This window comes from Oenanthe melanoleuca, chromosome 2 (assembly GCF_029582105.1).
Source record: "Oenanthe melanoleuca isolate GR-GAL-2019-014 chromosome 2, OMel1.0, whole genome shotgun sequence".
In the NCBI taxonomy this organism is placed as follows: domain Eukaryota; kingdom Metazoa; phylum Chordata; class Aves; order Passeriformes; family Muscicapidae; genus Oenanthe; species Oenanthe melanoleuca.
Genome location: NC_079335.1, coordinates 17,528,586 through 17,553,060, shown reverse-complemented (window position 1 = coordinate 17,553,060; position 24,475 = coordinate 17,528,586). Strand labels below are relative to the sequence as shown.

General features: G+C 41.6%; 1 protein-coding gene across 1 annotated transcript in view; it reads right to left on the bottom strand.

Annotated features, from left to right (window-relative positions):
- SYBU (syntabulin) overlaps window positions 1–24,162 on the bottom strand; it is a 40,458-nt gene extending 16,296 nt beyond the window's left edge. Inside the window, exons 1-3 of the mRNA XM_056485104.1 lie at window positions 23,685–24,162; window positions 23,322–23,508; window positions 10,699–10,896 (exon numbers count right to left, since the gene is read on the bottom strand). Coding sequence (XP_056341079.1) covers window positions 10,699–10,896; window positions 23,322–23,508; window positions 23,685–23,711 — 412 coding nt within the window. The 5' untranslated portion in view covers window positions 23,712–24,162. The remainder of the gene's footprint in view (window positions 1–10,698; window positions 10,897–23,321; window positions 23,509–23,684) is intronic.
- Window positions 24,163–24,475: the final 313 nt, after the last annotated feature.

Below are 24,475 nucleotides of genomic sequence, written 5' to 3'. Positions count from 1 at the left end.
ACCCCTGCTACATGGGTGAAATCCATCCAGGCCTGGATTTCCCACAGCCCCCACCTCCACTGGGAAACTCCACTCTGTACAACAAGCTGAGAAAATTATTCTCTGCAATCTGAAGTTTTAGCAGAGTTGGGCTACTTCTATCTAGCTGTTCTGGCTGCTGGGTTTTGTTTTGTACATTGTTATTTATTGTGGTTTCTTTACTGGAACAGGGATTGGACATGCATTTTTCCTTTCTCCTAGGCTTTTCCCAAGCCCAGAATTCTTAACTTCAAGGGAGAACCAAAACAGAGTGAAGACATCTAAAGCACAGCTTCATTAGGATTTAGATATCTAGGTACATGAAAGCAAGTAAAATACCACTGCTTAAATAGGTCAGATGTTTAAAATGACACCACTATCTGCAAAGATCTGGTAAGTTGTTTATGCTTGACCTTCCACTTCTGAGCCCACTCACCACCCACTCAACAATGTCTTTATACAACAGTGAAATCAAATAAGTGAGATTTGCATGACTAAAATAAAGACATTCCCTTAGATTTCCATTCCTATGCATAAATACAGATATATAAACACAAGGAATATATAGACTTATCCACTCAATACTGCTCAAAAGTATTTGAAGTAATGACTCTGAGGGGAAAAATCTTTTAGGTAGTAATTTGGTTACCAAAAAAAAAAAAAAAACCAGATCAGAGAACACTGAAAATATTTATGATTTGAAGTCAAACATGGCCAGAAAAATGGAAAATCAGATTTTTCTACTTTCTGTTTTAAATAATGTTTTAATTATGAAAACTAACAAATTATTTTCTTCTTTTAAAAATGGGGTAAAACATAAAAATAAAACCCCCCAAAATTCAAAATATTTTAGATTGAATATGACCTTTGTTCAATTTGAAACAAAGATTTTCTTTAATGTTTTGATTTGGCAGCAATCCCCAGATCAATTGTTTGCATAGCTCTGCTTCGAACATAGTAAGATGTCAGACATAAAAGCAATAGGGGATGAAAAGAAAAATAGAAAAGGAAATAATCTATCAACTCCTGAGTAAACACTGCTCAGAAAACACTTTAAATCCCATGATTCTCATTAAAAAGGCATTAATAACCTGGAGAAATTCCAAAAAAGGTCAACAATAATGATAACAGCATTACAGGGCACTATTTATGAAGGGAGATTAAGGGAATGCAATTTGTTTATTCTAAGATAAAAATGCATACTAACAACACAGTTTATCATGGGAGGAGGAATACAGCTGGAAAACTGTAAAGAAAACTATGTACCAGCACCACAGGGTTCTGGTTGTGATGCATGTTATTTTATGAAAAATTACTTGAAGTAAAAACTCACAATGAGTGGGAGTTATGCATAGTAAAATATTTCTGGAATAGGTTCAGAATACTTTAACCAGGGAAAGTTAGGAAGCTATTTTAAACATTGGCATAAATAATACAGATTGTAATTTAAAAGCAGAGGACAAAAAAAATTCCTAAGGGAAGATCCATAATGGACTCTTTCGTCTGCACAGCATTTCATCTGTGAAGGGGGCTGAAACCCACAGAAACAACCACAAGGCACAGAAAACTCACTGCAGTGAATACACAAATTTCAAATGTTCTATGTTGACCTCACACACATTTTAAAACAAATACTTAAGAGGGTGCAGTGTGTATAGCACTGGTTTCTCCTTTCTGGCTCAAATGCCACTCTGGATTAGCAAAGGAGAAAAAAAACCCAAACAAACCTGCCTGAATATACAGAAAGGATTTTATTGTTTTTACTGAAGATCACAGCTATTGCCATCTTCAATGCCTGCCTCTAAACCCCAGGGCCCTTCCTATGCCAGCCCCAGCTGTCCTTTCCTGATGCAGGAGCACGTCCCCCAGCCCCAGGAGACCTTGGTTTCTATCAAAAGGCATTTGGGTCTAAATGATGTATTGTGTGGCAGGGACCTCATCCTGTGCAGCATCCCAGGCACTCCCTGCAAAGCCCCACATCCCAAATATCCATATCCCCTGCTTTGCAGTCAGAGCAGTGTCTCTCTCGTGGACCAAGGTTAACTGGAGCTGCAGGAATCCTCGGCCACCATCTCCCTGCCACCGTGGCTGTCCCACTTTCTGTGGGTCTGGAGCAGCACCAGGGCAATTAATGGGCCAGGCAGAGAGACAAAAGAGTTACCACGTGCCTGCAGGGAACTCAGCTCCCAACCCCAGTACAAGAGTAACTAAATTAAAGTGGAGCAGCTTCCCTGGGAGCAGACACCTGCACCCCCTCAGCCTGCCCAGCAGCTCTGCTTTAGGGCACTCCTCTCCTTCCTCTCCCCCAAAAACACACACAGAGGTCTAAATCTTCTTTTCTATTTACTGAACTAAGCAACAAGAACATCCTTTTATTTATTTCTTTTATTTTCTGTAAGGAAGGAGAATGTAACTGCAGAATTTTGCCCAAGGTCCTGAATTGCAGGTGGCCTGTGCCCAGAGCTGGGCAGGTCACCATGTAGAACATGTGGGACTCTCAGCTTTTACTTGCCAATTTCTCCTTTACAACTTGTTGGCTTCTTTCTTGGATCCTCTATTTTTGCTGTGGCATCTGGGCACTTGCTAAGATGTTAAGCCTGAGTCTTCTGAACAAAGAAATATGTCCTGAGAGGCCACAGCCTACCCACTGATTGCCTATGTCTCTACTAAGCAACATCTAAAATAATTTTTTAGAAAGGGCTAGACTATAAAATTTGTGATACAGAATTAAAAGATGGTTTTTCTATGCCACTTTAACAGAAATTTGTAGCTTTGTCTTAAATATTATGAAACACTTTGAAGTTGAAGCACTACTTGTAGTTTTTGTTTTGCTTATTTATGTTGATAAGAGAAGTTTGGGTACGTGAACATGTTCTTCCACATAAATTCAAGAAAATTTGTTTAAATTAAAAGTTTAAATCTAAAATACACATAAATCTAAACTTAAAACCTACTGCTATGCTAATAATTTTTACTTAACTTTCTAAGCATCTTTTGCTTAAAATATTTATATTCTGGTTATATTCCAGTATTATTTTTCAGATGTTACAGAGCACTTACTTCACTTCAGTGGGATTTAGTTAGCTTTAGGACTTTAGTTAGTCCTAAAAATATTTAATTTCTGTGACTTCATAGTGCAAAATGTGATTCAGAATCTCCCTTTGCAATGCCAAGCAGCTTGGGCAGCAGTGCTCACAAAGAGGACAAATGGAGAGTGCCTAAGCTTATCAGGGATGAACAGAAGAGGAGAAAGCATCTAATTAGAGCTACTTGAAGGTCCATGTGTGCTCTTTAAGCACAAACACAACTGAATGTCTAAGAACTTCCCTTTCCATTAAAAAAAGAAAGAAGCCAAAAAAAAAAAGAAAGAAAGAAAAGACTGTGGTTGACTTCAATAAGAGCCAACAGCAGAAGTGTCAGAGGCCTGATGAGGACACAGGAGATTTAGGTAGCATTTATCTGACTAAACATGGGAGTCCCTCATGTCTGAGTCAACCTTTGTCCCATTCTCAGACAACATCATCAGTGAATCCTAAAGTAAATGCTTTAATATTTGGTCAGAAAGATTACACACCAGATACAGAGGATTCATTTGTTCTACCTCCTTTAAAACAAAACAAGACCTTAGTGCACTCATGCAGGCAAAGATAATTAGTCCCTACACTACAAATTGGAAATTGAAGTTAGATAAATTAGGGGCCATCCCTGCTCTATTCATCTTGGATGAAGAGCATGAATTCACATGTCACTCACCTCCAAAACAGCTCCTGTAACCCCTAGAAGGGAAGTGGATTCACCTGTTAAAGCTGTTTAAAGCTGTGTCCCTTGAGCAATGGAACCAGTCACTTGGACCAGAGTCAGACCCCAGCTGCTGCTGAAGGCTGTCTAAGGAGACAACTTAATTCAAACTTCACTTCTTCTGAATCACAAAAGGTGGGGATTGATGCCAGACAGAGGAGCTCCAACCAATGGGATCTACTGGCTCTGCTGGGTCCAGAACTAGAAGGAAATGTTCAAAGGGGCCATAAGAATCTGGATATCCCAGAGTATGAGGGGGAGGCTGGGTTTGCAAATGCCAGACCCTCAGCAGCACCACCCCCACTACCATCCCCCAAACCCCACAGGCTTCCAGACCTCACTGACTGCTACAACCCCCAAACCTCTGCAGGGCGATGTCCACAAGCTCTGAGGATGCCATGGGCTGGAATCCAGACACTGTCCCCACTCCTGGAGGGTGAGATGTGCATGTGCATCCCTCCCAGAGCACATCCTGCTCCTCTGGGACCTGCCTAAATAACTCCCTGTGCTGGCAGGTGAGGCAAGCAAATCTGCACAGCTCCATAGCAACAGATATGACATTAAAGCAGTAAAATATGCAGGAGGACTCAGTGCATACAGAATTATTATCCAGAAACATTTTTTTATTTAGAAAATCAGTAGTAGTACTTTTTGTGGATGCAAAGTGAAAGGTGAGGAGAAAGAAGCAAAAGTAACTGAGGAAAACAAATAGGGTCAAAAACTGTCACAACTGTATTTATTAGATTCTGTATTAGAAAAGGTCTCAGAAACTTTAGTGTCACAAATGAAATTATGAAATACACATATTAGAAAGGGAGAAGAGTGTGACTGAAGCTGTACAGGGAACAAATGTTTCATATGGTTGGATTTGAATGTCAGGATGGTTATAATGGCTGCTATCAGGTGAGGGATGGAAGTATTCAAAGCATGTGCTTACATCTGAGAAAGATGCTTCCTTCCTTTTTATTGCCAAGGTGATGTTTTAAAAAACAGATAAAGAGCCTTTCAGAAGCACAAGTAATTGACCACTGCATCTGCTCTTTGCCAAATATGAAGTGGCTTAAAGATATAATTCTAAAGTTAATGCCCTTCTCATCTGGTTTAAGTTACTCAGGGAACCTGGGCTTTTGCTCTTCCTCTTTTCACTTGCAACCTCCTCTGTACCTGTTAGAGAATCTATGCTCTACACTTATCAATAAACATCATCAGATCAAGAGATTCCTTGCTATTAATTCAAGTAATTTAAGGGAAGAATTAATGGTCAGTCATAGGCAAGGTGTTCCATCATTTGGTATCAACTCAATTCACTTGGTCAGTCTCCAGAACCTTTTTTTTTTTTCTATGACCAATTATTGAAAGTACACTGAACCTGGTGCAGCTCATTTCCTAATTTCAGCACTCCTATACATGGGACACCAGCCACATATCTAGGCAATTGAATATTCCTAGGAATGGAAGCATGAATTTCCCAAGCATACCATTCAGGAATGCTTATCACTGGTTGCAGGATGGGAATATGGTGTTCACTGATTAAATACTGCATTTGTAACCAGGTTAAATGTTATTTGACACATCCTTGTTCTAAATTATCCCTCCCCCAGAAAAGGGGCAGTCTTGGAATGTGGGTTATGAGGTGCTGTTAAATAAGTTACAGCAAAAAACAGACACCAGTCTCATTGCTCTTACCTGTGAGGGATGGAATGAAGAATGCCAATTTGTTTTAAGGATAAGTCAAGGCACTTTGCTATCTCCAAATACAGGTTTTCCATTGGCTTTGGTTTGGTTTTTTATTCAAACAAAGTGTGACTTTGTGTTATAATACACAATACACCATCAGCATTTTAAGAATGTTTCAACATAATAGGTAGATGTCCTAGCTAGTAGTTAAAAAGATTCATGAATTTCTTTGTGTGCCATAGGAATTGTTCAAGCTAGCACATTCTGTGACTTGGTTTTTGTATTCTGTACTGCTGCTCCTGAACAACAGGGACAACAGATCTATTATTTTCCAACTGCTTGCAGAAATTTGGTACAGAGAATAAAAAGTCATGCAAATACCAGATACAATGTTCTTGGATAAATGTGCTGATAAAACATGTCTTTCTAATGTTTTATCATATTTTCCAAGATAAAACAAAGTCCTGTCATTGCAAACTGATGCAATCAGAAGGAAGATCTTGACAGTGAAATCAATTTCCAGAATTACCTGTAAGACAATCCTCTCACAGAACTTACACACTAATTCATGTTTTCCAGTTGAAGCACAAACACACACATACATCAGTCAGACACTGCTATTCCCACAGTGTCAGACTGAAATGATTTCACCAAAGACCTGTAAAATAATACAGCCAGGCAACCTAAATCAAAACCTTTATGTTTTGTTTCTAAAATAACCAAAGTGACTGCCTTTAGAAAACAGACAGATATGGAAGTAAAGTAGCAATATGGATTAATTTATCTGCTAAATTTATACTAATGGATTAGCTAGTTACTGCTCCTTGCTTTCACATGGGAAATAAATTCCTGGACATTCAATGTCCCAGGAATCTAATCCTCACTCACCAGATAATTAAAAAAATTAATGAAAAACCTCAAACTTCAGGAAAAGCATTACATTTTAACAGCTAGATATTGTTAACAGATAAAACATATTTTGCAGCTAACACTTGCATTTCTTCTCTGATCTGTTTGGCTTATTTAAGTTCTAGTCTTAATATTTCCAGTTGTCTAGGGTAATTTTCCTTGCCTCCTTTTTGATCACCATCAGCTCCAACACTGACTAAAAAAAACACTTGCACCTATTGAATACTCACAACCAAATGAGGGCAATACATTCTGCTCCACCTGCCTCTCCTAAACTCCTAATAGTCCTAAACCCTTCAAAGATTAATCTGTATAGACTGGGACATCCTATCCCAAGGCTCATTTATGGTGACTTAATAAATTCACTGGGAAAATGTAGGAAACTCATATTGAGTACAAGATTACTTTGCCTTGTACTTACTATTTTTTAGAGAACATTTTTAGTTGAGTGGTGGTTGTTAAAAGATTTTTTTTTCAATATACCTTCGTTTTTAGGAACTTAAGAGGCCAAGAAAGGGCAGGAATTGTGCCTTGCAACTACTTAACTACAGATCTGGCTGATGCACCATTTAAAGGACAAAAAAAGTCCAGCAACACAGGATTACAGAATTGCTGGGAGGTAAAAGGGACCTTTTGAAGCCACCCAGCCCAATTCCCCACTCAAGCAAGTCTAGCTGGAACAGGCTGTCCAGGACCATATCCAGTTCATGTGTGCCAGTGCCTGACCACAGACAAAAAAAGTGTCCAGAGGGAATTTCATGTTTTTCAATTTGTGCTCATTCCCTTATGTTCCAACAAATGTAGGTGCTCTGTGTGGTGGAAGCCTCTGAGATTTTCCCACTAATCTGAACAGAAAAAAGTTTTAATGTCCAAACTCCCAGGGGTGACCCTTCTTGGAACATAATCCATAGCAGTTCAATGACATTGAAATCCAAAATATTGCTATTTTAGCCAGATTCAGTAATAAATGGCCAGATGTTTTATTAGCAGTGAAAAAACCCAAACCCTTTTTGCACAGCCCTCTACTACCTGGAGTGTTTATTATTGTAGCAAGATGTCAATGACAGCCAGTCCTTGCAAGGCTTGGGAGCTGGCCCTAACTGGGCTCACCTTTTGTGCAATGGTGTTTACACCTCTATTCTGCAGGATCCTGAGCATGCTAAAAGGTTTGGGACATGCTAAAAGGTTTGGGACAGGCTAAATGTTTTTTTGCTTAGATCTTAATAATTTCATGTAAAACTTCAGCAATTCCACGGGCTCTAGGAAACTGGTCCAACAGCAAATGTTCAGTGAACTGTCCCAAATGTGCCTGTAACACCAAAAGCAAGACCAGAACTTTACAGAAATGCTGAACACAGCTGATCAGAGGCCCTTCTCAAATTCTGATGTTCACAGAGATTTAAATGCATGTCTGTGTTAGTTTAAACATGCAAGACTTTTCAAAGCTGACACAACTTCTGCTAAAGATTCTTCTCTTTATCCATGTCTTTGAAAGAGGCAGATTTTTAATCCTTTCACTAAGTGTTCTGATGGAAGTCAAAAAAGAAGATGAGAAATACTGCTAAATGAAGCAAAACAATTCCCACAGTTCTCCACAGGATGTGAACATGAACTACAGGAATTCAGGAGGGATCTTTCTAGGAGGGCTACACAGGAATGTGAGCATGTAGGAGTGCTTATGGTCCTGTTTATTCAATTACAAAAACTGTAGGATTCAGCACAGCATCTTGATACAAAACTAAGACCAATGTTAATTAAGCCTTTTTGTGAGGGCATTTTCTGCAGCACATTTTGTATTGCTTTTAATATTATAAAAATGAATCACATTTAAAAGAAGGACCAACTTCTAGAATCCAGAAATTAAAAGGCTTCTAACTATCTCTGAGAGTGGATGTTCTATTACCTTCCTTAATGTTCCTGTTCTCTCCATCCTTCCCTGGGAAAGCAGGCACAAGTTTTAAGCCAAATTCACTTCTACACTGCTGTGATTTGGATTTAATGCACAATAAAAACCATTTTCATGTCTCTCAAATGAATAATTTCTCCATGATTATAAATATTTTATAGGTTTAGCAAGAACATTCCAGGACTCTGCATGGTTCTCTATGCAAACTACATAAAATATGAATGATAGCCAAATCTATTTTGTTAATACTTCAAGAGGTGAAGATGGCTTAGATTCACATAACAAGGCCTTAGGCTGAGAGAAAAAAAAGCTGTGTGCATTTTGTATTTTGAAGTACATAAAAGAAAGATGAAGTGATGTTACTAGAGAAGCAGAAAAGTATCAGAGCTTGGGAACAGCTCAAAACATCCCAGGGTTCATTCTCAGTGCTGTCCCTTTCTGACATTTCCTGAATTATCTAAATATTTGTGTAAGTGTTTCTTCTGAGATTCAGCATGTTCCAATGAAACAATACTGGAAACAGACAGATTTCAGCAACATGACAGGAATTTTGAAGGTGCAGAGTGATTGACATACTTGTTTAAAAAAATGTAGTGCAGGATTGGTAAAAAATAGTGGAAGGCTGGATTTTTGTCTCTCATATCTGACTTCTGCTATGTGGTCATTGTCACAATCCATTTCAGATTAATATGAAGTAGATATAATCTCTATAAATCAAGAAGGGCTTTTGGTAAAGAGAAAATTACACACAATTTCTTTTATATATGACAAGGACACGTTGCTGTTATTCTCCTCCATCTCCCACTTCCCTTCTACTGATCCCTGGTCACTCTCTGTGTGTTTTGCTACATGGTGATTCCTCCTCTCTGCACAGTGGCTACATCTCCTCAAGTGAGTCATCAGAAATTAATGTGCAAGTAGGTCATGGGGAAGAGACCTGAAGCCATGGGATGAGATGGCAATGGAAGAAAATCCTATTAACCCCTGTGGCCAACACTGAGGAAAATGAGCCCCAGCTGTCCCCTGGTGTCCATGTCTGACACATCCCTCACTTGTGTCAGCTCTCACCCTATGACATAACTTGGAATAGCTTTCCACTAAAAAAGTGTGAGATATTTGGCAGGAGGGACTCAGAAGTACTCTGTAAAACAGACCTGGTTGGTGAATACTGCAAAAGGTGAATAACTTCATATTATAAAGCAATTTAAAAATAAAACTGAAAACAGTCAGTTAGTTTATTGAAAAAGGTGCATAACTCTTCTCCATGAGTACAGGACTCCTCATTAGAAAAAAACTTCTGCATTCATTATTCACATTTTGCTAAGTGACATTCATATTCACAAACAAAATGTTTTTGGTAGCCACAGCTGTAGGTTTGACTGTCATACACCACATTCACTGCAAACCTTGTAAAAAATATTACCTATCACCCAATATGCACAGCAGTGGGAGACTGGGAACACTCAAGTAACACGGTGCTATGAAATGAGCCAAAGAACTTGCAGGGATAGTGGTAAATCAGATTTAATAAACTCTTCCAATGATGGAGCCAGTGAAGAGATTTTGCAACAGATGTTCCACTGTTTCTGGATTAAACATGGTGCTAGCAAATCTGAGCTGGCTTCTCCTGGAAGTATCTAAATTGATTCCAGAGGTGAAATGATTCTGGAAACAATATAGTCAGGAGGTACCTGAGCTCATAAACCATGTCAGTTCTGAAGCTCTGTAAAGGGCCAACTCTGTCTCCATGATTAACCAAACAGCAGCACAAATATCCTGACCATTTGTAATGAAGAGCTGCATCAAATGATATAAAATATTTTATATCTACTCACTAAAATTACAGGAACCAAAGGCACATCTGGGTATTTAGATTTGGTGCTGATGTAGCTGTTGGTCTGAGGTGCCCCATCAGCCCAAGGCACTGGGAGATAACTCTTGATTCAGCCACTGCAGTACAGGTCCAAACCTGCCCAGCTCCCACACACAGGCTGCCTGTCCCCTTGCCTTGGTCTCACAGCCTGTATCCCCAGAGCTATCAGAGCCTGGCAGCACAAGGTTTAGGCAGGACTTTTTTCTTATATTAAGAGTAGTTTATCTTTGGGCACTGAAATATGTGTACTATTACTATGAAACAGAATAAAATCCATTTCAGCTATTTGACATCACCATCGAGCCTCATAAAAGAAAGTGAAGATGTCAGTTGATTTTATTTCCATGAAAAAGACAGTAACAACAGTGTTTTCATATCTTTCAGGTGGCTCTACAGAAAGAAGCCAACTATTTCATTTATTATCAGCATTAGTGGTAACACAGTATGTATGCAGACACCTGTAAATATACCAGCCAAGTAGAAAATGTAATTAAGGAAATGAAAGGAATTTACTCACCAGGCTTTACAAGGCTTGTCTTTGTCTCCTTCTTGTATCGAGCCAGCTGTGTGTTCCCTTCACTCATTGACCCTGGACTGAATTTCTTCCTGGAGAAGTCTCCATCACTACCAGTGCAAAAACTGATGGGACTGTTTCCAGCATCAGAAGGAGTCTTAACTGGAGATACTGACTGGCTACTAGGACAGCCAGTGTCATCTGAAGAGAAAAGGGAAAACATCAACATTTCTAACTAATGACTACATGAAAGTCAGCAGAATAAAAGAAACAGTGTTTGAACAACAACTCTTTACAGTAAGTGATATGTACAACCTTGGCTCTGAATCTGGTGAGAAGCTATTTGTTTCACCCATTTTGTGAAGAAATCTTGAATACCTTATGGCAAGCTCAAAGGGCAAGTACTTGTTTTACTCAGTCTGGCAAAATACAAAATCAGGGACTACATAATGAAAATCCCTATCTATGATGATTTCCTTTAGCAAGGTAAGGGAATATTGCAGCATGAAGATACACACAAGGCACAAATGTTGTGTAGTGCACACTGGCTGCACAGCAAGTAAGGGCAACATGCTCTCCTTCAAGAAATGTTCCCATATCTGAATAACAAGACAACAACCTACAGCCCACATGCACAAAGTCAGGAATTTCATGTAACTGGAATTAACAGATGTTCCTCAAAATTGGCTTTCCTTTAAAAGCAACCACGATAATTGAACTTTTCCATTCTTGACAAGTGACTGGGTTTGAAGAGAGTGAGTTATACCCAGCCTGCCTTTGTCTAAAGCTGAATTCCTCTGAGGGCACACCAGCACTCCAGGGCATCAGCAGCCACCCTGGGAACAGATCCAGGTTCCTGACCTCCAGGGATACAAAAACTCCAGCTCTTAACATCTGAATGCAAAGCAGTTATTTTGAATGAAATTCACATATCAAACCCCAGCTGCATCTAATCATGTTCCATGTAATCTGGAGTAATTGGAGTTCCCCTAAAAGTCATGATGGTTTAATTGATACATAACAAAACCAAACACACCACTCTGACTCTCCTGGAGAAATCTAATTGTTCTTTCCCATGACAAAACAAAAGCTGCCATCTGAATTATGCCATTGCACTCTTCTGATGCATCATCTCTAGCTAACATGAAACCCAAAGAAGTTCCTGCAACTGAGCCATAGAATTTGCATGACTGTTTTGCACTCACCTCTTCCACCCAGTTCACAATGTAGGTCAAGGCTCATTTTGCACTGGGCTGTGCATTGGGCATATTGATTTAAAAGTCAGAGTGTGACTGTGTTCATGAGGCAGAAGGGACTTCCCAAATCTATCTGACACCTTTCTGCTCACCCCCCTCCACAGGAACAAACAACTTTAGCTTTTGCTTAGCTATTGCTCCCTCAATACAGCAGAAAAACTTCATCCTTTCATGTGATCCAGTTTTCCCTCATGCCTGGGCAGTTGTTCTACCCTCACTCACCTGCTCCAAGTTCTGCATCCCATTTCTCCATGTCCTGCCTTCAGCCCCAGCAAGGCAGCCCCAGGTGCTGCTGTCCAGGGCAAGCTGCATGCCTTAGGGGCAGGAGCAGCCTGAGGTGCTGCTCCCAGACCTCTGCCAAGTGCCAGGCAGATGCCAAGCCAAGGGCCAGCCCAGCCTACTGCCAGCAGCACGTCCCAGGGCACAAAGGGCAGTAACACTGCAAAGCACCCAACACAGCTTCATCACATTTAATTCTTTCAAATCATCCCCATTAAGCCAAAAAATATCTCTTTTTGCCATCTTGCTGCTGCCTTCTGCAACTCAGAATTAGTTCCTAGCAAAATAACAGAAAAGAGAAAACTGATAATAAGCTTTCCAGCCTGTCCCTACATTTATCCTGACTAAGGGCAAGATTGGTGCCCACATGGCTTTAGTTTACCTCTCATCCTTTCCATTCCCATCACCATCACAATATAACTCAACACAAAGAAGAGAAAATGTGGCAATTTCCTCCCAGATCAGTATCTTTCTCTTTCTCCAACATCTGGAGTCTCTTCTGCAGGCAGAGTGAACATTACCTGCAGGACAGTGGATCAGCACCACTGAGTGAGCTCCTGAATTGCATTTAAGCAGCTGCTTTAGCTATGTGCAAAGCATGCTCTCTTTAGAAGCACACAAATATTTACAATCAAATATATTCAGAAATAAGTGACAGCTTGCACAGTTTGTTTTTAATTATGAGCTTTCCACTTAGATGTTTCTGTATGTGGCATTAGTTTCCAAACTTTATGTTAGAACATAAAAATCCTCACACAAACAAAAACCCCCTCAAAACAAACAAAAAAAACCAACCCAACAACAAAACCCAAGCAAACTCCCCTTCCCAAACCTCCCACCCAAAACCATAATAAACTATTTACCTCATCTCTCTACCAATGCAGTTACAGCAATACCTGCACAGGTGCTGCAGACCTCACAGATCTGTTTTATGTGGGAGAATTTATGTAGAAGTAACTCCCAAAGCTATAGAGATGCAGCCTGGAAGAACCACAGGAGCTGATAAAATAAAATTTTACACAATGAAAGAATTAAACTAAACTGTTAAAAACTGGGGCATTAAAAACCCCAAATGTGCAAAATTCCTACAATTAGGAAAAAGGTAGCTAAAGAATATATGCTAAAACAGCACAAAAATGTTTCATTTACCACCCCCCAACATTGCCTGTGATATCACTCTGGTGACACTGTACCATCAGATTATGTCATATCTACATATCTTTGTTTTACTGTTAAGAACTTCAGCTTTCAGTGCATCAGGGCATTTAAAAAAAGCACTAATGAGCCTGGCACAGAGAATAGCTTTTCTCTACTCATACCTCTGATAACCTTTAGATACACCAATAACAGGTGAGCACTCCCACTCCAGGTACAGTAAATGAATGATTTTATTGTATTCCCTCTCCTCTGATAGTTTATTTTTTAATGTAATGTAGAACTCATAATCCTTCTACTACTATCATCCAGAAACATGAACAAAATTATAAATTTTCCAGAACTAGGGCAAGCTGTAGAGGAAGATTTTTCTGCGTCAGCCTTTTGAATAATCAAAATATTTGCTGCCACAGGATGGAAGAGCTGCCTATGAAACACTGGTGTCACCATCAGAGCAAGCACAGCTCTGCTGTACATTGGGGGATCCACCCAAGCCACAACTCACCCTCCTGGCACAGGGAAAAGTCCTGGTGAAGACTGAGATGCTCTGTAGCTGCTTAGTGCCAGCCAAATTGCCTGCACTCACCTTCATCCTTCCTGCTGTCAACCTAAACAGGCTGTTTATTTGTATTTAGTATGCAGGTGAACTCCCCAGAGGAGAGCAGCAGAGCACCCTGAGGTGGAGCTGATTCCCCTGCACGTCCAGGCAGCCTGACCACAATCCCTGCTCACTGCTCCCCACCTGCCAGCAGGATGTGACAGTGGCACAGCCTGTTCAGCATCTCCCCAGACCTGCAGCTCCTCCTAAACCCTGCTGGAAACTCTGAAGGGAGGAAGTGGAGACATCCACCTGCCCAGAAATGGGCCAAAATCAGGCATCTCTCTCAAAAAAAGTGAGTAACAGGAGCAGATGAGCTCACAATGGGATTCACTTTCTGACATGATGTGCACAGTTTCCAGCAAGGATTCAACCCTGTAACTCAACAGAGTTTTGCCCCAGTTAGAACTTCAGACCTAGACTCCTCAGAAACAGAGACAGACCTGGCTTACCCTCTAAGGCACAGCAGCATCAGGAAGACAAAAAAGGGAAAGCAGGTAAATAGTGCTGTGAAAGCCTGTACTTCTGATCTTGCCTGAATTTACTTGCACAAGAGGAAAAATCACATGAATTTATAACACACAACTCCCATTGCTTTCTTTCATAGTGTCTTTTTATTTCACAGGGGCCTCCTAGGAACATTCTGGGAGTATGCTTTTCCTTTGAACATCAGCTGGATTTCATCACTTGAAATTCTATGTCCAAGCCCTCTCCCAGATCAGACATGCCTGCCAAGTTCCAGAGCCAAGCATGGGATAGTGTCTCCTCAAACTAACCACCAGGAAAGTTGCTCACAGCACTCTGACATTTGCATGCCCTGACTAACCTTTAAACAGCAAAGTCAAAATATAAAAAACAGTATTAAATATAATAATAATAATGTGAACAATTGACAAAAATACTGTTCTTGTAGACTTTTAGGCTATATGTTAAGATATGATGATTTTCTCAGCACAGATATCTTAGAAGATTCACTAGAACATGCCTTAAGAACCTTCTTTAAAAAAATACTGATTTTTCCCTAAAGGCTTCAAGGAACTTTGAATATACAATCTCCTTATATAACACATCTAAACAATTAATGATGCTCTCACTGAGGAGGCACTGACTTTTTACTTTCAGTCCCAGCTGCCAGATTGAGTCAGGCACTCCTGTGACACTGAATGATCCAGTTCCTGCTGATCCCTATTTCACCACCCAACATCTGCCTCCTCCTGAGGGTCCCTTCACCAGAGTTCAGGCTGCACATAGTCTGAATTCCCACCATGAAATGCGGATTTTACAATTAAACATGTGACTCTAATGAAATTTTAAATGTTCAGTGTACCAAGACAAAACCAATTTCCTGCTTTTTCCTGATGGTTACATTTCCATTCAGCCCAGGATCTGTCAGTCTGGGTAGCCACAGCTCTGCCAGGAAGGTGCACTGCAAGCTGGCAGTGAGGGTACCACAAAGGGAAATTTCTCAGGGAAATCTCCCAGTCTGCTTGTCACAGGTAAGAAGTGGGAATATTCTCCTCAGCTCCTGATTGTACTAAAAACTCATTTTTACTGAGGCCATTCCAGTATGTGATTGTATGTACTCTGTAAGTTTAATAATTTGCTAGTAACAATTTGTCACTTGCAAATCACACAAGACTGTAGAAAAAAAAATTTATTAACTTTGCCAAAGGTAGAATCCTATAAATGCTACTAGTTTTGGTCCTTTTGATCAATTTGAAAGTATATTCTTAACTATTTTGAAGGCCTGTTTGGCTTGCTATTTAAGATTTCTCAGAATATGATGTATTTGTGAAGCAAGTCTCCTAGCAAAAGTCAAACACAGAAAAGCAGAGCTGAAGCACAAGGACAGTACAGCAGTGTCAGGAAAACAAAGGAGGCCTACTTATGCAAAATCCTGCCATGCAAATAATTTCCACATTTAATCTCCGTGTCTCTGCAGGCAAAACTTGAATTAACTGTGCTCCATTTTGCTGGTGAACAAAGGCTGGCTAGCAGCTCCACACTCCCTGAGGTCACCTCCAGAGGCTGTGCAGGCTCTTGTCCTTGAAGGGTTTCTAGACTGACACACAAACACATGGCTGCTGGCATGGGCTGGGAACAGTCCAGCTTCAAAAATGGGGCTGGATGAAATGATCTCCACAGGTACCTACAACCTACATGCTTTTCTTTTTGCAAGATATTCCCCATCTGGAAAACACCTGCTGTACACAGTCCATCTTTCAAGCTAGAACTTTTGCAATGTCTATGTGATGGTCATAAAACCTAACCCAGTAAAATCATGACTAAACATCTTCAACTGGATCACCAATGTACAGACAACTTGTACACCTGCCCCTCTGAGCTGGCTTCTGCCTGGCCACCAAGAGCTGGAAATTTAGTGTGAGAGCTGCTCACTGACTTTGGTGAGAGACCCTCTCTGCTCAGCCACAGCATGGCAGGAATGCTGACAGGCTCAGACTATACAGAAGAGGACAGAGGAAGGTGAAAAAAGATGGACTGACCTGCTCCTAAGCTTGGGCATCCTTTGCAATGCAGGATTTCACATCAACATGTCTTTAAAGGCATCTGCTCTTCATGTCTGACTGTACAATTGCTAAGTCATACTGAAGGAGCTAATTTTAATTGATTTTGGCAGCAAATCTACTAATACTCCTTCTACATGAACATTTCAGTAACAAAAAGGACTGATATGAGCTCTGCCAAAACATATAAAAAAGGAGGACTATATAATTGTGGCTTACTGGCTTTGTCATTGCATTTATAGCCTCACTAATGGTGTATTGCAGAAGAGAAGCACAAGAGCTCACTAGTGAAAATACCAATAAAAATAGTACTGTTACTAGGAGAGCTGTGGTCAGGAATAGCACAGCTCCCTGAGTTTCATTATCACATCACAGAAAACATCTGGACAAAGGGGTTGAAGGTGATAAAAGACTGAAAAATCGATTTGAATATTTAATAGAAAAAATTTTACTAAATGTAAGGACAGGAAAGCATCTAAAAACAAAGACCAATAAGAGTCATTTCTGTTTGGTATGAGTTTAATCAATTTAGTAGACCTCACTACTCTTTTCTGAGGACAACAGCTGGAGGTGGAACCACTGCTGCTACCTCTGGTGGGAAAGCATTGACTACATCCAATATAAGAAATACTGTGCATTTAATATTAACATTAGGTAAAATATATGTGTACATATAGATGGGTTTCTGTGGTGTTTTATGTAGTTTATTCCATTATGCAGCAAAGAAAGACATCAGAAATATTCTTTCCAGTTTTGAAGGTACCATTTTTGGAAATAAAATCTTCACTGGACCTAAATTTGCACCTATTCCTCAAATGGTGCAACATGTTATACTCATTTGGCCTCATACAGCTTTACCTCCATGGCTTACAGCATGTAACTGTGACCCTCACAGCTTCAGAAGGTTGCCCTGCTCACCTTCTCATGGAAAGAAATAACATATATTTTATCTATTCTTGTTTTAAGCATATTTTTCTTTTCTTTTAACTATCCTCAAGCCCACAGCAGCACTTAGCAGCACCATAAAATCTAGTCACATACACTTCAAAACACTGAAAAATTTATGGATATATACTAATCCTATAAATGTTGGGCTAAAATATGTAATGTTGAATTTCTCTTAAAACATCAAGATTCTCTTTTAACACAAAATAAATCCAAGACTTCTCATTAAAGTTTCATTCCTGCTACAAGTTGTGATTCTCTTCAGAGTGTATGACAGTATTCAACTCAATAGAAAGCTGCATGAGAAACACTAAAAAATAATAGTATTGGATGATGCACTTGTGGTGGAGGAAATACTGGATATTGTTTAGAATTCAGCCCACAGTACACAACAAGCTACAACTGAAAGGGCAGTAGAAAGGCTGAGGTGTAATAGAAAGGGTGACTGCTCTCAGGACACCATGCAAAATGTTCCAGAGAGAATGGGAACTGTCCTACTGACCCCAGCAGGTCTGGGTTGGGTTTTAAAGGTTCACAGTACTGACAGACACATGAAAAGGTGATAAAAAAACATCCAAAAGGTCAAATATTTGGGCTTCCAGATGTTGCTGTGTGGCAAGATGAACAAAAGGATTGTTACTTAGGGGAATAAACACTGAAGTTGAAAGGGAAGGCCAAAAACTGGGGAATGAGCAGACTTTGCTCTTTAGTACCTAGGGACTTTTCTTATTTCCAGGTTTGGAACAGGTCTCTGTGCCACAGAAACAGAACTGGTGGCTCATAATATGAAGCAATAATAAATTATTGCATGTAAGCTGATCCAGCAGGAAATTCTCTAGGGAAGCAGCAGTGAGAAAAGGAAGCATGTCACCAGTGTCACCCTCATGAAAAAGGCCATATGTGTACTTTTGAAAGCAAATTTTGTTTCAATGTTTTTGTAAATTAGTATCACAGTCATCACTGAACTGCCTTACAAAGTGCTGCAAACAGAAGTGCTAGAAAAGACCTCCAGAAGTCTGGAAAAAAGGGCAAAATTACTGTGGAAAAGCATAGCATAAAAGACTGCAGGAAACAGAATCTAACTTTCAGTATCACATATTTGAGAACTTTTAAGCATGTTTCTTTGAATCATGAACTCAGAGTAAAAATCAAACACATAAACCAGTAAAGAACTATTTAAACAAAACATTTTTTTTTTTAAAACAAGGAACAAGAAGAATGAGAGAGCTCTCTGTTTCCATAGTAATACATATATATACATACAAACAACAAAATAATAAGAGCAATTACTTTCAGTAATTTAAACTAGCTGTCTGGCCTCAATCTGTTGACATGTTAAATACAAAAAATTTCATTTTCTGTATCTATTTCTACTCAGGAATATACATTTCAGTACACATACTTATTTAATGTAGTCTCCAAGGCTAGCTGCTTTATAAAGCAATCTGCTTCAATGCTCTAACATAGAAATTACTTACTGGAGTGCAAGAAGGTACAGCTTTTTTCTTCAGTAATGGTTGTACAACCTCTCCTTCTTGTCTGTGGCAAGCAAAATGGGATGTGCATTCACATGGACTTAATAAGCCTGCCTAAAGCCTACATGCTTTTTTGGGCACACACTGTGAACTCAGCTCCAGCATCACCAATAGCTGGGCCAATTGCAAATAATCTGTGACCAAGGGGAGTGTGCACAGGAGCAGGTGAGGACGGAATGGCAACACTGAGATTCCTGCTGCAGCACCCACACCCCAGGCTTACAGGGCAGCCACATTTACTGTGCCACACATGCAAAGGACAAGATTTAAATACAATCTTTACCCCAGAAAAGAACAAGTTATGAAACAAGGATTGAATTCAAATATGAACTTGAAATTTTAAAGAAAAAGCAAAAATGGAGCTTCAGCTCCTATTTTTGAAGACTCTGTTGGAGTGAGTCACAGCCATTGATGTACAGAGATGCTACTGGTTTCCAATAGCTCGTAGGACTACTCAGTCTAATTAAAAAGGTGATTTACAGCTAAGCCCAAGAAAAGAGGAACTGTTTGATATGGCTATTAACCAAGTCCTATGGCTCAAAAATTCCTTTGCTGAACTAATTATTAAATGTACAAGTGCTTCCTGCAAAGCTGCATCTTGGTTACCAAAGCTTCACTGCATTCCCTGAAGAAATTCTGGCAGCTGGCATCCTAGAAAAGGCTGAAAGAGAACTTGAGCATTGTTGTAAAGGTACCATGTAACAAGTCATTTCATACAGAGAAATTTAAAAGCTGAGCTATTCAAAAACCAAAAGTAGAAAAGGAAGTATATCCCGGACTAAATTCCTTTTTAAAAGAAAAACTGAATACACTTGGTGAGCTTAGCACAGGCTGACTTCAAACCAAGGCCATGTACCCAAAACCAAGGACAGTGCTCCGCCCAAAGTGTCACATTTCTTACAAAGCAAACACCAGCTGCCATGACCAAAGGCCCAGCAGCTGCTCCTCCATGGATCCATCAGCAGGAGGCTGGTTGAGATGCTCTGGATCACGTCCTCTGACAAGGTAAGTGCATGCAGCCACTTGGAAGCCAAGAGCATGCTTAGGAGAGAAACACACATGACACAGGCAAATGCTCAGTAGCAGCTGATTCCCACAAAGCTGCTGGGAGAGTTTTTCCATCACTTGACATCGTATGAGTTCTGTGGCCAGCACTGAAGCTGAAGAAGAGAAGTGCTCCCACATCAAATGCAAACCAGGACCCAACCAGGACCCCAGATGCTCTAAGGTTTTAAGAAAGGGTTGTGCATGGTGAATGCAGATACAAAAGCTCAGCTTGCCTACACAACACCCAGACAGCATCCACATTCACTTGGCAGAAACAAAGAATATTAAAAACACACTTTGTCAGGAATATCACAGATATGACAAACACTCTCACTGTGTTTCATACAGACTTACAAAACAAAACTGACATAAAGTCAACTGCAAATAATTGACCAACGTGATCAAGTGAGGCTCTGATTCACTCAAACAAGACAAAGAGGGAGCTGATCATGCAAATTTAAACCTATCATGGCCAGAACTAACAACTTCTTCAAAAGAAACTAAGCATTACTAAAGCTGTCTCTTTTCTGCTGCCAAGAGATTTTTTTTTCTGTTACCACCACACTTGCAGCACTGCCATGGCTCCCAAAACCAACATTAATAATACCTACAAAATTTACCCTCATTTAGAGACAAGGAACTCCAAGCCTTCACTAAGGCACTAAGACCAGCGTAAGCACACAGGAAAAATGGATATCAGAAGCTCTAGGGAATCAAGCAGAAAATACATATTTAATGGATGAGGGGAAAAATAATTTCTACTGGGGAAAAAGAAACGTACAGATCATAACTACTTGGTATCAATAATAATGGAAGAAAGGTAGAGAACAACTTGACAAGAGAAGGTAAAGAGGAAAAGAATTATTCCAGGGATCAATTCATACTATCTGAGTTATCAAAAACATTTTGGGGTTTAATGCTCTAAAGAAATTACAAAGGAGACATTTATCCAAATGCTCACCAAGTTTCTCATACTGCTACACTAGTGCTCCCATCTGCTCTCATCTTCCAAATGTACCACTTGCTAATTTTAAATACCCTTTTTGCACATGCTATTTCTCAACTAAGAGGAAGCACCAGGAGAGGCAGGTTAGGGGCTGTGACCCCTCCACTCACCTCTCCACACATCTGTTCACCATCCCCTCCCCAGATCAGGAATCAGCAGCCACCTGCTGCCCCTGGGGGATTTCACTCTAAATCAGACAAATGAGGATAAAGAAGGTTCATAAGTGGAAGACAGGAAAGAGATGTCAGAGAATGAGGAAATCAAGTCAGTGGCTGTTGCCATACCTACATCCCAGTGAAAAACCCTTCAAACCTAGCAATAACTGGACCAGGGTCTGGGATGGAGGACAGTGCCTTGGCTGACCCATGGCTGTGTGAGGCCTGAAGACTCAGAGCAGCAAACCACACAGTGTGCACCTGCATGGGTGCTGCAGGCAGCTTTAGAAACACAAAGCTCTCAGATGGAGAAAAAAAAAATCAAACTAAATCAATGCAGCATGCATGAAATAATAAAAGATGAATACAATAAATAAAAGAGATGAGCAATTGTGCTTCAGATGCAGGGTAAGAGACCAGCATTGCATCTCTTTCACCTCTGTGAAAGTGCCTTAAAACTGCCAAGCCATGGGGTCAGACACACCCAGAGCAAACACAACGTGCTGCTGGGACTCAGGACAGCAAGGGTATGTGACAGTGGCAGCTACTTGTTGAGTAGATCTGAAGAGCAGGGTACCAACCCAAAAGATTAAAAAAATGTCAGTGATCAAGATGAAAGGCCTGTCAACACAGAAGGAAAAAAATCAGGATGAAAAGCAGCCATTTGGGAGAGATCATAAAAATAACGTATTTCTAGAAAGCTTCAAAAGATTTTATTTCTTGGAACAGGCAAACTCAAGCAGGTAAGGTGGAGGGACTAAAAAGGCATGGGAAAAAGACTCCAGCATTCTTACAATCTTATGATGTTTGTTTAATGCTCTGCATTGTTCATTAAACAATAACCAAATAGATCATTCTACTGAGCCTGAATTGCAAAATCTGGCAAAGCTAGACTCAAACATGGATATTGTATTTCTCATCTAAGAAAACTTGTACACTGTGTTCAATACACCATTTTTCATGAGAGGAGTTAAAAAAGTAACAATAATCTAATCCACTGTAGTGAAGACCAAGATAAATAAGAGCATTCCTCTCTATTCCCAGGAACACCTCCGGTAACTGAAAATATTTATGAACTAAAAGAAAGGAAGCTCTTCTGATACTATTACAAAATAGCTTCTTATAACTCAGATTTTTAAATAGAGAATCACAGAATCATAGAAACATTTAGGTTGTAAAGACCTCTAAAGCCATTGAGTCCAACCACTAACCTAGCACTTCCAATTCCACCTCTGAAAATGTTATGCTTTCCAAAAAACTGACCATTGAAAACAAATTTCTCCACAGCAAAAACACCTTTAAATTACCACAGGCATATAGAGTCCAAGGTGTTCATAATGTGACCCTCAATTTTGTTATTCAAGTGCATTAATGTCATTTACAGTGAAGAGTTTAATTGAATTAAAAAAAATTATTCACCACTAGTAGGCATCTGAGTCTTTCATTACCAGTTGAGGCATTTAAATTGGGCTAAATTCTACACAGGGCAAATATTTAACACAAAATAATCAGTTTTCAAGGTCCCTCATATAATATTTTGAAGAGCAAATGACATTTTTTTGTTTTACAGTTGGAGAGCAATAATTTGCTTCTGATCAATCACCCATCCACTGCCCTCTCTGTAGAGAAGCCATCATGCCCAACTCATGTCTGGCGACACACAAGACAGAATTCTGAAACAAACAAAACTTATTTCAATATGACAGTGAAGACTTCACCTGCATATTCTTTTCCAATTCATGGAGATCACTGTCAAAAAACCAAAAGGAACTGCACCCTTAATATCAACTCCCCTGTTTTACTGACTTTTGATTTAAGGGCTTTTCAAAACGCCTTAATACCACACTGCGGATGTTTAGGCAAACCTTTCTCTTTAAAGCAACGCTTCGGCCGCAATAAAACCGCCAACTTTTTTAGCAGTGGATAGCAGAAACTCGAAATGGAAACATCTGGTGTCACTTACGGACACATATTAAAAGAACAGATACTAGATTTCCGTGGAAAAATCAATGGTTGCCCTTCTCCATGGGTACACGGCTCGATGGAGCCCGACGCGCGGATGTGCGGCCGGGATGCAGCGCAGCCCGGGGCGGCCGTGCGGGCACGCCGGGGGTCTCTGCGGTACCTGAGCAGAAGCTGTTGCTGCTGATGGTCCTGCCGGAGCCCGCGGAGGAACTGGGCGGGTTGAATTCCCGGCTCTCCTCTTCCGAAAAGGGCGATTCGGAAGCGGGAGACACCTTCTGCTGCGGCCGAAGGACCAAGCGGGGGATGCGGCTGCGGGACACCTCCCTTTCCAGCTGCGCCCTCTGCTCCTGCTCGGGAAGGGACACCCCGTCAGGCACCTCTCGGATGTGCCCTCCTCCTTCCATCATCGAGGCAGGGCAGGCAAATCCCGGCCCCTCCGCCTCCCCAGGGCGGGGGCAGGACGCGATTTGCCTGCCCTGCTTCTGCTCGCTCCCCGCCGCGCCGTCCATCCCCGGCTGCTCACCTTGCTGCTCTCCCGCAGGGGCCCCATCGCTCCTCAGTCACGGCGCCGCCGGCAGCGGGCACCGGGCATGGGCGGCGGGGATGGGCTGAGCGGGGCTGGGCTGAGCGGGGCTTCGCTGAGCGGGGATGCGCTGAGCGGGCTGGGCTGAGCGGGGATGCGCCGAGCGGGGATGCGCCGAGCGGGGCTTCGCTGAGCGGGGATGCGCCGAGCGGGGCTGCGCTGAGCGGGGATGCGCCGAGCGGGGATGCGCCGAGCGGGGCTTCGCTGAGCGGGGCTGCGCTGAGCGGGGCTGCGCTGCCGCTGCGGCTCTGGCTGTGCCAGTGCCTGTGGCTCAGGCTGTGGCTGTGCCAGTGGCTCTGGCTCAGGCTGTGGCTCGGGCTCCGGCTGTGGCTCCGGCTGTCGCTGCGGCGCTGGGGGTGGCGTTGCCCGGCCCGGCCCCGCCGCCGCTCCCCGCCCCGACACGTGGTGCCGCCGCAGCGCCCGCGCCGCCCGCCCCGCTCGGGCTGGGGCTGGGGAGGTGCCGGGAAGGTGCGGGGAAGGTGCGGGGCTGGGGCAGGTGCCGGGAAGGTGCGGGGCTGGGGCTGGGGCTGGGGCTGGGGCAGGTGCCGGGAAGGTGCGGGGAAGGTGCGGGGAAGGTGCGGGGCTGGGGCAGGTGCCGGGAAGGTGCGGGGCTGGGGCTGGGGCAGGGGCAGGTGCCGGGAAGGTGCGGGGCTGGGGCTGGGGCAGGTGCGGGGAAGGTGCGGGGCTGGGGCTGGGGCAGGTGCCGGGAAGGTGCGGGGCTGGGGCTCGGC